The sequence below is a fragment of the Vespula vulgaris genome, chromosome 3 (assembly GCF_905475345.1).
Source record: "Vespula vulgaris chromosome 3, iyVesVulg1.1, whole genome shotgun sequence".
In the NCBI taxonomy this organism is placed as follows: Eukaryota; Metazoa; Arthropoda; class Insecta; order Hymenoptera; family Vespidae; genus Vespula; species Vespula vulgaris.
Window position 1 is genome coordinate 4,271,645 of NC_066588.1, and position 13,356 is coordinate 4,285,000.

At 29.9% G+C, this 13,356-nt stretch overlaps 2 protein-coding genes across 6 annotated transcripts in view; one reads left to right on the plus strand and one right to left on the minus strand.

Moving 5' to 3' along the window:
- The window catches only part of LOC127062420 (protein abrupt-like), a 61,929-nt gene that overhangs the window by 48,397 nt on the left and 176 nt on the right, over nt 1-13,356 (minus strand). Inside the window, exons 1-2 of one of the 3 annotated variants that reach the window (XM_050990611.1) lie at nt 13,208-13,356; nt 3,091-3,223 (exon numbers count right to left, since the gene is read on the minus strand). The exon at nt 13,208-13,356 is cut by the window's right edge and continues 176 nt beyond it. The gene's annotated coding sequence lies outside the window, so the exon portion shown is untranslated. Of the gene's footprint in view, nt 1-1,777; nt 2,887-2,921; nt 3,036-3,090; nt 3,224-13,207 lie in introns of those variants that run through there. The other 2 variants (XM_050990614.1, XM_050990612.1) reach the window with 2 other exon arrangements.
- The window catches only part of LOC127062419 (trafficking kinesin-binding protein milt), a 65,996-nt gene continuing 56,685 nt past the window's right edge, over nt 4,046-13,356 (plus strand). Inside the window, exons 1-2 of one of the 3 annotated variants that reach the window (XM_050990598.1) lie at nt 4,046-4,482; nt 12,860-13,076. In XM_050990598.1, coding sequence (XP_050846555.1) covers nt 4,273-4,482; nt 12,860-13,076 — 427 coding nt within the window. In that variant the 5' untranslated portion in view covers nt 4,046-4,272. Of the gene's footprint in view, nt 4,483-8,425; nt 8,994-9,965; nt 9,986-12,859; nt 13,077-13,356 lie in introns of those variants that run through there. The other 2 variants (XM_050990602.1, XM_050990603.1) reach the window with 2 other exon arrangements.

A 13,356-nucleotide genomic window follows, 5' to 3' on the forward strand; every position in this document is an offset into this window, starting at 1 on the left:
AATTTATATACATACCATATACATATACACATCTCATAAATAAGCATATATTATACGTATGTATTTACACATGTATACGCACATACATACATATACTCTAGAATCCCAATGAAATATTTCGACCAATCCGCGAGCGATATACTCGACTGTGCTATCGCTGATTGGTCGTGAAGAAACGTTCGAACCAATCAGCTTACAGCAGCGTGATAATACTCATCGAAGGATTGCGCTCTAATACGCTCAAAGTAAGCACATTGTTCCAACCACGTTACTACGAATCGCATTTCTAAGTTAATCCGAGAGCGGCGCCATGAACGAATGAACCCCCTCTAAAAACCTATCGTACGCTGATCTCACGCGGCTCTTTACTCTCGATATGATCCTATATTTAACGTGAGTTTTTAACTCATTGTGTTCAGCTCTCGTTCTTCTCAACAACATCGGTCCTATATCTCTCTCTTTCTCTCTTAACTCGAAAGAGAACAGATCACTCGTTACTCTTCTTTTTGCTCTCGCGTAGAACGTATATATACAGGAAGAGAGAGAGAGAGAGAGAGAGAGAGAGAGAGAGAGAAAGAGAGACAGAGAGAGAGAGAGAGAGAGAGACAGAGACAGAGAGAGAATAAAGAGAGAGAGAGAGAGAGAGAGAGAGAGACAGATAGACAGACAGCAGAGAAATAGAGTCCGTGCGTAAGAAGGCAAGAATAAGCAAGGACGACAACGACGCGTCTAATAGTGCGATTATAAACTTGTCCTTCTCTTATACATACATACAAACATACAACATATATAACATAACATAACAACATAACGTATACATACATACATACATATATAACTTGTTCGTCTCTTCTTACGCGAGTGCGCGAACGTGCAACGATCGAGTTTGATAATAAAAGTGATGGCAGTCGTGTGACGGTGTACATCTTGGGTGTTATTATTCGATCGTCCATCAAGAAAATCTTTCGTTTCTGACGAGGATGTACGAAGACGGGGAAGAGTGCAAGGTGATGCAGTGTACATATATATATATATAAATGTGTGCGTGTGTGCGCGTATGTGTTTCGTGCGTATGTGCAAAGATGAGTGATTAGGGTGTGTGTATGTGTGTGTGTGATGCGCGCACGACAGAGAGAGAGAGAAAGAGAAAAGGACATGGACCGAGTCTATTCTGTCGTCGTCCTTCCATGATCCTTTTCTTTCATCCGAAAGAAAAAATTTTCTTTCCTACAGTTGTGTCTATCTCTGTCTGTATTCTCGTTTCTCTTTTCCTTTCTCTCTCTCTCTCTCTCTCGCTCTCGCTCTCTCAATTTCTTCTCTTCGTTATCGCGAATCCTTCGAAAAAATTAAACAGGATCAACGACCGTTTACATAGGCCATTTCAGAAAATCAATGTTACGCGACGACGAGTATCGGTTTCGAGGAAGAACGAATGAGTGTGTGGGTGAGAGAGAAAGAGAGAAAGAGAGAGAGAGAGAGAGACAGACAGAGCGAGTGAGTAAGCGAGTGAGTGAGTAAGAGAGAGAGAGAGAATCGCGCTGCAGTTTTAACCTAATTTCGTAGCTCGTGCGGTGTACGCAAGGAAGTCCAATCGATAGATTTAAAGGAGCAGAGTGACACGAACGACCTCCGATCGTCCCGACTTCTTAGATCCAAACGTCGTTTATCATTCGACGTGATTAAACTTGTATTTCCGCGGAAATAGAGAGATAGATAGATAGAGAGAGAAAGAGAGAGAGATAGAGAGAGACAGGTATATTAAATCCTTTCGTATTACCTTACGAGAGCGACCTACGCGACACTCCTCCACTTCACTTTCGCACGCGACTCGATTCATGCCAACAACAGCTGATCTAATCGTATTTTCGATGATCCTTTGATCGTTTTCGCCGTACATGTCTTCTTTTTCTTTCCTCTTTCTTTATTCTATTTTTTCTTTTCTTTTTCTCTCTTATATTTCAATTTGAGGTTTTGTTGTGCCTTTTTTTGTTTTTGTTTTCTTTTTGTTTTGTTTTACTTTCTTTAAATCTTCTCTTTTTATTATTTTTATGTAGTTTTATGATATCACGATCGACACGAATACATCCTCGTCCAGTATACGTTTAGATCCTTTCAAACGATATCTAATATGTACTTTGCACTTCGTCTTCTTCTTTTGACATGACATAATAACTTTTTACGTTTTTCTTATACTAGAATACTATAGTTCTTCGATAGAAACGTATCGTATATTTTCTAGCTTGAATTTATAAATTTCTATATCGTGTTATTGAAAATATTAGTTTTTGTTCGAACAGGAAAATGATTGTGTTTATTAAAAAGTGAACGCGTGAATCATTTGTAGAGTTTTATCATTGCTGATTGGAATTTTTCTACGTTATGCCAATAAATAGATTCTTTAGTTATAAGTTATATCGGCCTGATGTCGTTGTGTAAGCAGAATGAAATCTTATTATTAATAATCTCTTTTCGATTTCAGTGTACTTACAACGCCTTTGGTTGGTGATCGTGGTGGTTTCCCTAGCGGAAACCAGAAATTTGATACTACGTCACGGTAAGTTTTATAAGACTTAAGAGTTTTCTATCGACCATCTTGGATAATATTCCTCAATGACGGATCATGTATAACAAAAATTAGAGACAAGTGCTATCCTTCGAAGAGCATAGTTTTAACAAAGAAAGAACTTCGTTTCGATCACTTTGACTACCTTTTTCCATTCGATAAGAACAGAATTAATAGTTACCGTTGTCTAAACCTTTTCATTTATATAATATTATATATTAATCAACACGATAATCCATATAATTTCTCACGCCGTCAAACTGTATGCGTAAACTAGAAGAATAATTAATCAAGCAAGTCCTGTATATAACTACTTAATCGTTTCAAGGAGAGGAAAGAAATAGATCTCGTCTCGTACCTTTTCTTTTTTTTTTGCTCTGTTTTTCTTGCGAATCGAAAAACCACTCCGAATCGTTCTCGCACGCCTCGCGCAAAAACTCAAACGTTTTGCGGCAATCCAAGTAGAAGCACCATAGAGTACTGAAATGACTACATAGCTATTGTATCATAAGAGGTACGAACATTACCTTAATCTTGGTAGGAGTCAAGCAGGCTTAGCAACGTACAGTCCAACGAAAAAGTAACTTTCGCATATCGGCCAATGAGATGTGACAAAGGTTGAACTATCCGAGTGATGTCATTCTCTCGACTAGTTAATATCTAGAAAAAGAAAAAGAAAAAAAAACAAAAGAGGTATGATAAATAAAGAGAAGGAAAATTAACGATAGACGTTTCCTTTGCGTATGATCTAACAAATTTTCGTTGTACCAAAGAGAATAAGATACGAGTTAAGAATTTATTTACAAGCGAGCGATGAACGAGGCGAAATATTTTTGTTCCTTTTCTTTTCTCTCTCTCTCTCTCTCTCTCTTTTTTTTTTTTTTTCTTATAAAAATAAAGAAACGAAAAATCATTTGAAAAACAAATCGAAGTACAACCGAAATATACTCCAAGTTAATTATGGTTTAACATCTCGAATTATACAAATACGAATCGTACGAAAAACTGTAATATCGTAACAATCAATAAGGTGTTTTGATTGTGTACGTACGTATGTATATATATATATATATGTATGTATGATGTATATATATATATATAATGTCTCCTTTGATACAAACGTTTATCGTTTTCCATTGAGATTGTACTTGGTATTATCAACGGATATCTAACGATAAGAGGAGAACCCATATTGGTTTAGCCCATCGACAGGTATACTTAACATACAGAAATATATATATATTCGGTTACAATCGCAAGAATCATCAGTGTTCGTATCTTTCCGAGAGCTTCGATATAGTCTTTAGATTCTTTTTTTTTTAATTTCTTTTTTTTTATTTTTTTTATTTTTTATTGTTCATCTCTGTCCTCCATCTTTCTTTTTTTTTTCTTTCTTTTTTTCCCTTTCTCTTTTTCTTTTCTTTTCTTTTCTTTTCTTATCGACGTTTCCTATTCGTTAAAATAAATCAAATAATATAGAGGGCGTTATAAATGCGATCTTAATGATAATCGATTGTGCGATATCATAAAATACTCTTTAGTGAGAAGTGTTTTGTATTTTGTACAGTGCTGCGTATGTGTTCTTTTTAATAAGAGAACATCATAAAATATTAACGTAATAAAAGAATAATATTCCTTTTTTATGTGTAAAGTACAGTTAGTGAATACGGGTGAATTGATTTATTACTATTTTATTATTTCGTTTTATTATGTTGTTACGTGGTATTGCGTTTGCCGAGGTTCGAAGAAATTCGGCAAGACGCGTTTTCAAGGGTCGCGACAAAGGACAAAATACGAGTTGTGAAAAGGAAGGAAACGAATTTTCGAACGAACTGACACGTCAATCGACTAGACGTTCGTTGTTTTTACAATCGAATGACGATTTGCAGAAGAATCATGGCGTTATACCTATCGTCTCAGTAAGTTATAAAGTAACGTCCATTTTATATATATATCTCCTTTATCTCTCTCTCTCTCTCTCTCTCTCTCTTGTGTTTCGTCATAACCAAAACGAAAATTGTTACCAGACAGCTACGTCCGATATCTCGATCGAACGAACATTCTTATCGTTTCTTTCTTTCGAATGAAAGCTTTTTATTTCTTATATTGAACTTAGTTATATTGAGTCGCATCCGATGACTCATTATTTGAAAGATTTTATTATTATTTATTTATTTATTTTTTCTAATGAAGATATCAGTCGTTAATCCATAATAAATAAAAAATGATAATAATAGAGATGAAGTATGTAACGTGTATACGTGTATATGTGCGTATGCATGTGTGTGTGCGATGTGTGTATTCTTTTTTTGTTTGCGTGGAACATAATATATAATATTCTAATATTATAGAGAGATTTAGATTATATAAATGCATATTGTATAATATACTATAATATTATACTCTCTCTATATATATATATTATAACAAATTATATTACAATACAGTATAATTTAGAGTATACTATTATTATGTCATAATATGTGTAGTATATTATACTGTACAATATTATATACAATTTATAATATATATATGTATATATATAAAATCTAAATCCATATAATATATCTATAAATAAGAAAAGAGAAAAGAGGTTAGGTTAATACGACTCCATTTAATTATCTTCACATAGATGAAAAAGAAAAGAAAAAAAAAAAAAGAAAAGAAAAGAAAAAGCAGAAAAAAAAACAAATAAAGAAACAAAAAAAGAAACTTTTCATACGTGTCTGAGATGGTCATCGACCTTCATTATCTCGATTATTTAATACATCTTATAACTTATGTATGTACATATGTATATATGATCTAAGAATGAAACTCAGGCCGGTCTAAATAAGTTAAAAGTATTTACGAGGCTCCTTCTTTAGAGAGTTACATAGTACTTGCTGGCACAACAACGAACCGGTCTCTCTGATTCTTCGAAGATGGACTCGATGTGTCGATGCACACATATATTTCTTTATATATATATATATATACACATTGTGTGATGTATACACGTACGTACTACGTGCACTCACATAGCATACACACAATTGTATTGCGAAGACAATTACATAATTACGAGTTACGCTTTCTCGTAGTAGTTACCTTGAAAGGGTTTACCATTCAATCGACGTTGATATATCGAACACACGTCTGTTCATTTGCATATGGCTAATCGATATACTACCCGGCCTATTAATATTCATTTCTCATTAATATCCTAATTGGTATAATTACGAATCGTTTTTATTGTGTTTTTACCTTTTTTTTTATCTTATTTTATTTTTTCTTTACGCTTTTTTCTTTCTTTTTTCTTTCTTTTTTATTCTTTTTATTATTTTTTTCTTTTTTTTATTTATTTACTTATTTTTTATTTTCTTTACGTTGCACTGCAGTAAAAATGTTAATCGGTGTCGCATATTTCGTATTATAAAGAAATTAAGAAGGAATCTATTTTCTTTTTTTTCTTTTCTTTCAATCTTTTTTATTTTAAACGTTATTAATTATGGAGAGGAAAATTTATAAAGTTTTTAATGCGAAAGTAAATTTCTTGATATAGATGTTTGTATTATATCTCTATCTGTGTGCAAGAGGTAGTGCAATATGCGAATGTTTCGTGATAATTATTTCTGAAGAGTGCTAACCGAATACGTGACGTAAGTCACACAAGTGTGTGTAACTCTTAATAACTTTTAAATTTGTAACATATTGCGATAGATAAATATGTATTTGCATCGAGATATCGTTCACTGTGCAAATAATTGTCTTTCGGAGCGGGAATATACAAGTAAAGATGCATGTGAGTTTTAGGTTATGTCGGCTTTCGAAAATATAATTTTGTAATTTATATATATATATATATATATATATATATATATATATATATATTGTCTTTTTTCCGTCTTTTAGCGCACACACTTCATACAATTTATTATTAAATTTTAATATTTCATTTTATTGAAAAATTTTTACGTGTAAAAAAAGAAAAAAAATTACAGAAAGAAATTTCTTTCGTCGAAGAAAAGAAACATAAATGAATTTTATAATTTTTTTACTTTGATATTTTCTCTCTCTCTCTCTCTCTCTCTTTTTTTTAATGTATATATTTTATAATATGGGAAGAAATATTTCTTTTTAGAAAGATATTTTTGAAGAAAGAAAAACATTTCTTTTTTAATCCTGTGAATTACAGTATTTTTTGTTATTTTTATAAATTATCTTGATTCTTGGCAAAGATAATAGAACAAAAACAATTTTCGGATTATTATACGAAATCTTAGAATATTCTTTTTTTTTTTCATTTTTTTTTCCTTTTTATATCGAGCGAAGTAAGTTATATAATCAATATCTGTCTTAACCTCTAACTGATATGATGGAAATTTTGTCACGTATGCTAGGAGCTTATAGGACTCCAGAGAAATGATCAGAACATTGTAGATAAAAAAAAAAAAAAAACAGAAAAAGATAAATTAAAAAAATTAAAATATTAAAGTACACATTTTGGGTTATATTTAATATTTTATACAAGAGCTTGTTTATTTGAATTTTTCAATAAAAAAAAATAAATAAATAAAGAAGCTAAAAACAAAAAAATAATAATTTGTTATAACGAGTATCAAATTGAATATATCTTATGAGAAAAACTTATGTAATTTGATAGATTTCCTAATTTATCAGTTACATTTGAATTAATTACACATAACGTGATCGAGAACAAGTTTCTAACTTCTAATACGACAAAGCATCTAAATTTTGCATATTTCTGAATGAAATATTTCTCGACTGGTAAAAGTAAAATCCAATAAAAGTAAAAAAAAAAAAAGAAAAATCCAATAAAAAGGTAGACATAAGAATTAAGAGAAATGTCTACGTGACATGGCTCACGTCTGTAATTATACCGGGTGAACCAACAAAATTTCATTAAGCCCGTATTTTTTTATTTTCGATGCCATCTTCACACGTCGCAATTTTATCAGTTCAATCTTTTAAAATGATAAATTTTGAAAAGTCTCGTGAAATTAACTCTCTTATCGATCACCGTGGTGAAACGTGTGCACTTTCTACTTTACTTGCGTGCAATATACATATGTATATAACTCGGTGATAATGAAAGCGACCTGGATAATGAAAAAAAAAAAAAAAAATAATAATAAAATAGAACAAAATAAAAATACTAAACAAATTTAATCGGCAGTATTAATAGATTTTTTTTTAAATATCGTCGTAATTATATGTAATGCATTATTAAATATTTATTAATTTATTTATTAGAAAAAAAAAAAAAGAAAAGAGAAAATATTTCCAGAAATAATTACACCTATTAAATGCACACGAATTCAAAACATATTAATATTTAATGCAATTTAATTTAATAAAAATGTAACGTGTGACAATTTAGTTTTTCTAATTATTAAATTTTTTATTAAAAAAATGATAACAATATTCAATATTTACTGAACGATTATTACATCGTTTCCTGAAAATTGTCTTAAAAAAAGAAAAAAGAAAAAAGTAAAAGTAAAAATTAAGAAGATTACAAAAATTATCATGTGTCAAAAGGATTGAAAATATTTTTGAATTTCATATAACGTTCATTTCATTCGTGAGATGGAACATTTATCAGTGAACTTTTTTCGCCACCCTATGTATCCTTGCGTACATATACATATATATACATATTATACATATGTATATATATATATATATACACATACAAGGTAAACAAAAAGAATAGCTCGGCCGGTTTTATTCCCACTCTTCTGAATTCGTTCATCCACCTCGAACACTTCAGCAGGTTTCTTTCACCTTACACACCTCAGAGAGATTAGTTGGCAAAGTGTGTTTCGATTAACTAGTTGTGCATGACGTGCGAGTCTCGTGGGAATGCTTTGCGTTTTTATATATATATATATACATACATACAAAGAGAATTAACGTTTCTAAATATTTTCTAAAACATCGATGAGTTTGTTATTTGTTTGTGTCCGTGAAAACTGATTTATCGAATGGAATGAGATAAAAATAAATCGTTCTTCGTAAAAGATGGAAATAAATAAATAAAAAATTGCGACAACGAGAGACGATATTTGTAAATTTAGTAAAGATAAAAGAATGAATCTGATGAAGCTGAAATAATATCTTCAATCGTGGAGAGATTGTCGAAGCGGATCGATTGATCGATTCCTACTTCAATATATATATATATTCTTTTTTGTTTACTTCGGATCAAGTACACTTTCGCGATTCAGTTAGCCTTGTACACTTGGACTAATTATTCACAATCTTTGAGAGTGTAACGAATACGTAAATTTACAAAGATACACATATATATATATATGTTCGTGAAATTGTGTTTTGTTATAAATTTCAATCGGATGGAAAGAACATGTGCAAATCAGAAAATATATCCCCATCCAGGAGTTCGCAACAATCTGAAAATCATGAGGTCCGTCGCATATAAAATTCTTATATAATTTTATTAAAACAAAAAGAAAAAAGATATGTATTATTAATATATATATATAAAAAAACAAAACTTAAAAAACAAAATCTAAATATTTATATTTTAAGTTGACATTATTTTTTTCTTTTTCTTTTTTTTTTTTTGAGACTAAAAGTGATTCAATGGTGAAAAAGTGACGATTTTTGTGTTAATGACGTGATGATAATTGTTATATATATATTTTTTTTTGCGATAGAGAGAAAGATAGAAAAAAATAAAATATTTTCCTTCGGAGAATTATATTTATTTCAAATTCTTGTTAAAAAACAAAGGAATTTTCCTGTTTACTTGAGAATATTTTCGATGTTGCTGACGTTTTTTTTTTTTTTATTATTTTTTTTACATAAATGTATAAACACACGGGCGCCTCAGTGTGTGTGTGTGTGTGTGTAGACGCATATGTACACATATATGTCTATATATATACATATATCTCTTTTTCCGATCAATTTAATTATTTTTATTAACAGAGATCGACCAACAAAAGTGATAAAGATTCATGATTGATGATAAAATTAATGATAAAGATTTACAATTAATAATATAAGTAATGATAAGACTACAATTGATAATAATCATCTGTTCGATTTTCTTTATCGACGATCAATCGAAGTGACTATTTTTATCGGCGGGAATTTTAAATTGAATTAACGCGCGAATTTCAAATATACTAGTTGCTTTATTCTTATGAAAGAGGGAGATAGAAAGAGAAAAAGAGAGGGAGAAAAAGAGAAAGGATTCCATCTGTCAGTTTGCTATCGAACACAGTATCGTTCGTTGAAAGATAGCTTATCAGTGATAACAATTTTTATTTTGTACTTACTTGAAGTCAGAAATTTATTGAAGAATGAAAATCGAGATTTCATGTGATACGGTTATGTCAGTTCTCTATTAGTATTTTCCTCGTGTATGATAAATCGAAATACGCATATATGGTAAGACGCCGTGAGAAAATTTGAAGTTTCTTTGTAGGGAGAGCTTCGCGAACGGAGTTGAGAAAATAAATTACGAGAAACCGGAAGAAGTACAAACGATCGTATCCGGTTCGTCCTCGTCGCCATTCTATGTTCGGAACATCATGTTCGTGCTCAAGTTCGATGTACCACTAAAGTGTTCTGCATTTTCTTTGTTCTTTTTTTTTTTTTTTTTTTTATATATAAATCGATTATATTGTAATATTTTTTCATTACTTTTATTATCTTATATAGTATAATTTTTACTTATAATTAATTAATTAATTTTTTTTTTTCGTAATTTGACAAATAATAATATTGTCCATTATTGAAGTGACGTATCTTTAATTGTGTGTATGTGTGCATTTGTAAAAAAGAATATATTAATATTTTATAAAAAGATTTCTATTTTGCCGACCGAGTTCGAGAAAAATTGTTCGTATCGATTGTCTTGTTGGTTTGCTATTCTTTTCTTTTTTCTTTTTTTTTTTTCTTGAAATATTAAAAAGTAGAATCAAATAATTTATTCAGTGATTCGTTTAATTAAAAAAAAAAAAATTGTTAATAAATTTTGATAAATGCGAACGAAAAATAAAAAAAAACAAAAATTGTGAAAGTTCCGAAGTTCGAAGATTTTTTTTCCAAATATTATCATATTTTCTTTTATATATATATATATATATATATATATATATATATGTTTCTGCGAATATGTGTATGTGTATATGTAATCATGATTAAAGATACGTGAGTTAAGTAATAAACAAGTGTAACATATTATCTAATCGAATGATATGAAACAAATTAGAACATGCATTATTTGATTATCTTTTTCTTTCTTTCTTTCTTTTTTCTTTTTTTTAAATTTTTAATAAATCAGTCAGGATAAAAATATATCATTAATTTACGTTCTAACATGAAAAATCAGAAAAATTTATGATTCGAATTTATGAAACGATAATGGTTTCTATTTTATAGATTTTTTTTTTTCTAATACGTCAATATAATCGACGATTTCACGTCAATTTATTTATTATTTGTCAGATAGAAAATCCTTTGAAAATCTTTTATATCGATGATAACTCAGGTATACGAAAATAATATTTCTATGGGCATATTTTAAGAATGAATAGAAAAAGATTAGAAAGATAGAAAATCCCTTTCGTTTCATTCGAAAACAAAAATTACCAAAACTTGGAATAATGGAATGTGAGTAGCAATTAGAGAATGAAAGAGAGAGAGGGAGAGAGAGAGAGAGAGAGAGAGAGAGAGAGAGAGAGAGAGAGAGAGAGAGAGAGAGAGATTTAGGGTCGAAAATGGTTTGGTTGTCTAAGTTTCCTCTGGAATTAGACGATGACGTAGTCTTTTCGTGGAAACGATACTCGAGTTAACGTTCGAGTTAGAGTTCAATATAACGAAAACATTTTGTTGTAATTAGAATAGAATTTTTGTTAATATCCACGTTTTCTCTTTCGCAAAAAAAATAATTTTCTATTTTTGGTAAAAGAAAAAATAAATTATAAGAAATAACTCTTAAAAAAAAGAAAATAATTCAAATAAACAATAGACGTCGATATGCAATTCGAAAAATATTTATATATAATCCTAAGATACATTTACATAAAAATAAATAATTGAAGTAAACGCATTAACTCGGAGAAATGCAAGAATTAAGAAAGTTCAAAGATTGCGATGTGCAGTTCGAATTTATATATATACATAAAAAAAAAAAAAAAAATAAAAATAATAAATAAATAATTAAAATAAACATAAATAATAGCTTTGGAGAAATGCAGAAATTAAGAAAAAAAGATTACAAGACATGCAACTCGAGTTTGTATAAAAAATAAATAAATAAATAAATAAATAAATAATTAAGTTCTGGAGAAAAACGTAAGATAAAACAGATTTACGTATGTATCGATTATTATAATCTTTTGTTATCCAAGTTGAAACCTCCATCCGGGGACGAAAAGTTTACTCAATTTCTATAAAACAAAAAAATGTTGGCCCATAAGAATGGCTACGGTCGTTCGTTCAATAGTCAAACACGTGCTGGCGAGCGTTGTAGTTGCTTGCAACGCGAAGTGCATTTTCAGTCGGTGATGAGTGTTAAATCCGGTCGGCCAGACACAGGGAAAGACATTCTCGTGTATTCTCGATTTATTCGTGTCTCTTCTCTACGAAGTTGAGCGTGAGAAAGACTTGATAAAAGTCGACGTATTTTTTGTCATTAATTCAAACTCAAAACGGTATATAATATTAGTGGTTTTCTTCTTTTCTCTTATTATTTTTTTTTTCCGATTCAACTACTTTCTTCAGTTGCAATAATTGTTCAACCAGCGAACAAGAATATACATATCGTTTCATAATCAATTTATTCTGATTTTCTAATAGAAAAAAAAAAAAAAAAAAAAAAAGAAAAAAAAGGAAAACTTGACAAGAGAAACTTGTCGCAAAAAATTGCTAATCGAAAAAATGTCGAGTCGTAATCAACGTTCATAGAAATTCAAACGATCTCGTTATCCGATAAATATAATCAAGATGTGAATAATAGTTAGATTATTAACGTACAATTTTCATTGAAAATTTTCAAAGTAGTTCAACCTTCTTTGTTTTTCCTTTTTCCGTTCTCGAATTTAATATAACGAAAAAAAAAAATAAAAATAAAAATAAAAATAAAGAACAAACAACAAACAAAGAAAAAAGAAAATATAACTTTTGCGTATTAATGTCCGGATAAAAATGTTATACGGATTTATACATATATAAATATATATATTTATACATAGATATAGATATATATGTATATATATTTATATGTATATATGTTTGCATGTATTTGCGTATTTGTAGGAAGGTGAGGCGATCTCGCTCATCGCCACAGCGTCCAAACTGGCCGCCGTGGAGGATGTGGGTCCAAAGCGGCCCGAAGGGCAAACCAGACCATCCGTCACCTCCCTGAAGGTCTCACCTACGGCGAGGGCGACTCTTCAAGCCCTAAGAACTAATAGAAATAGAATATCATCAGCAACGACACCACCGTGTACTAAGGACGCCGAGACCATCACAGGTATATATATATATATATATATCTAATATACATATATATATTTTTTTGAAAATATATCTTCTTCTCTTAATAGATATTATAATATTTCACTAATGAAATTAACTAACGTATCGTTTGTGATATTAGCTCACCTCAATCGTATGTTAAATGTCGTTTAACTTTGTCGATTTACGAAATCTCTTGTCAATAACTTCGATTTATATTTCTTCCTTTTCTTCTTCTTCTTCTTCTTGTTTTTGTTCTTGTTCTTGTTCTTGTTCTTCGTGAAAAAAAAAAACAA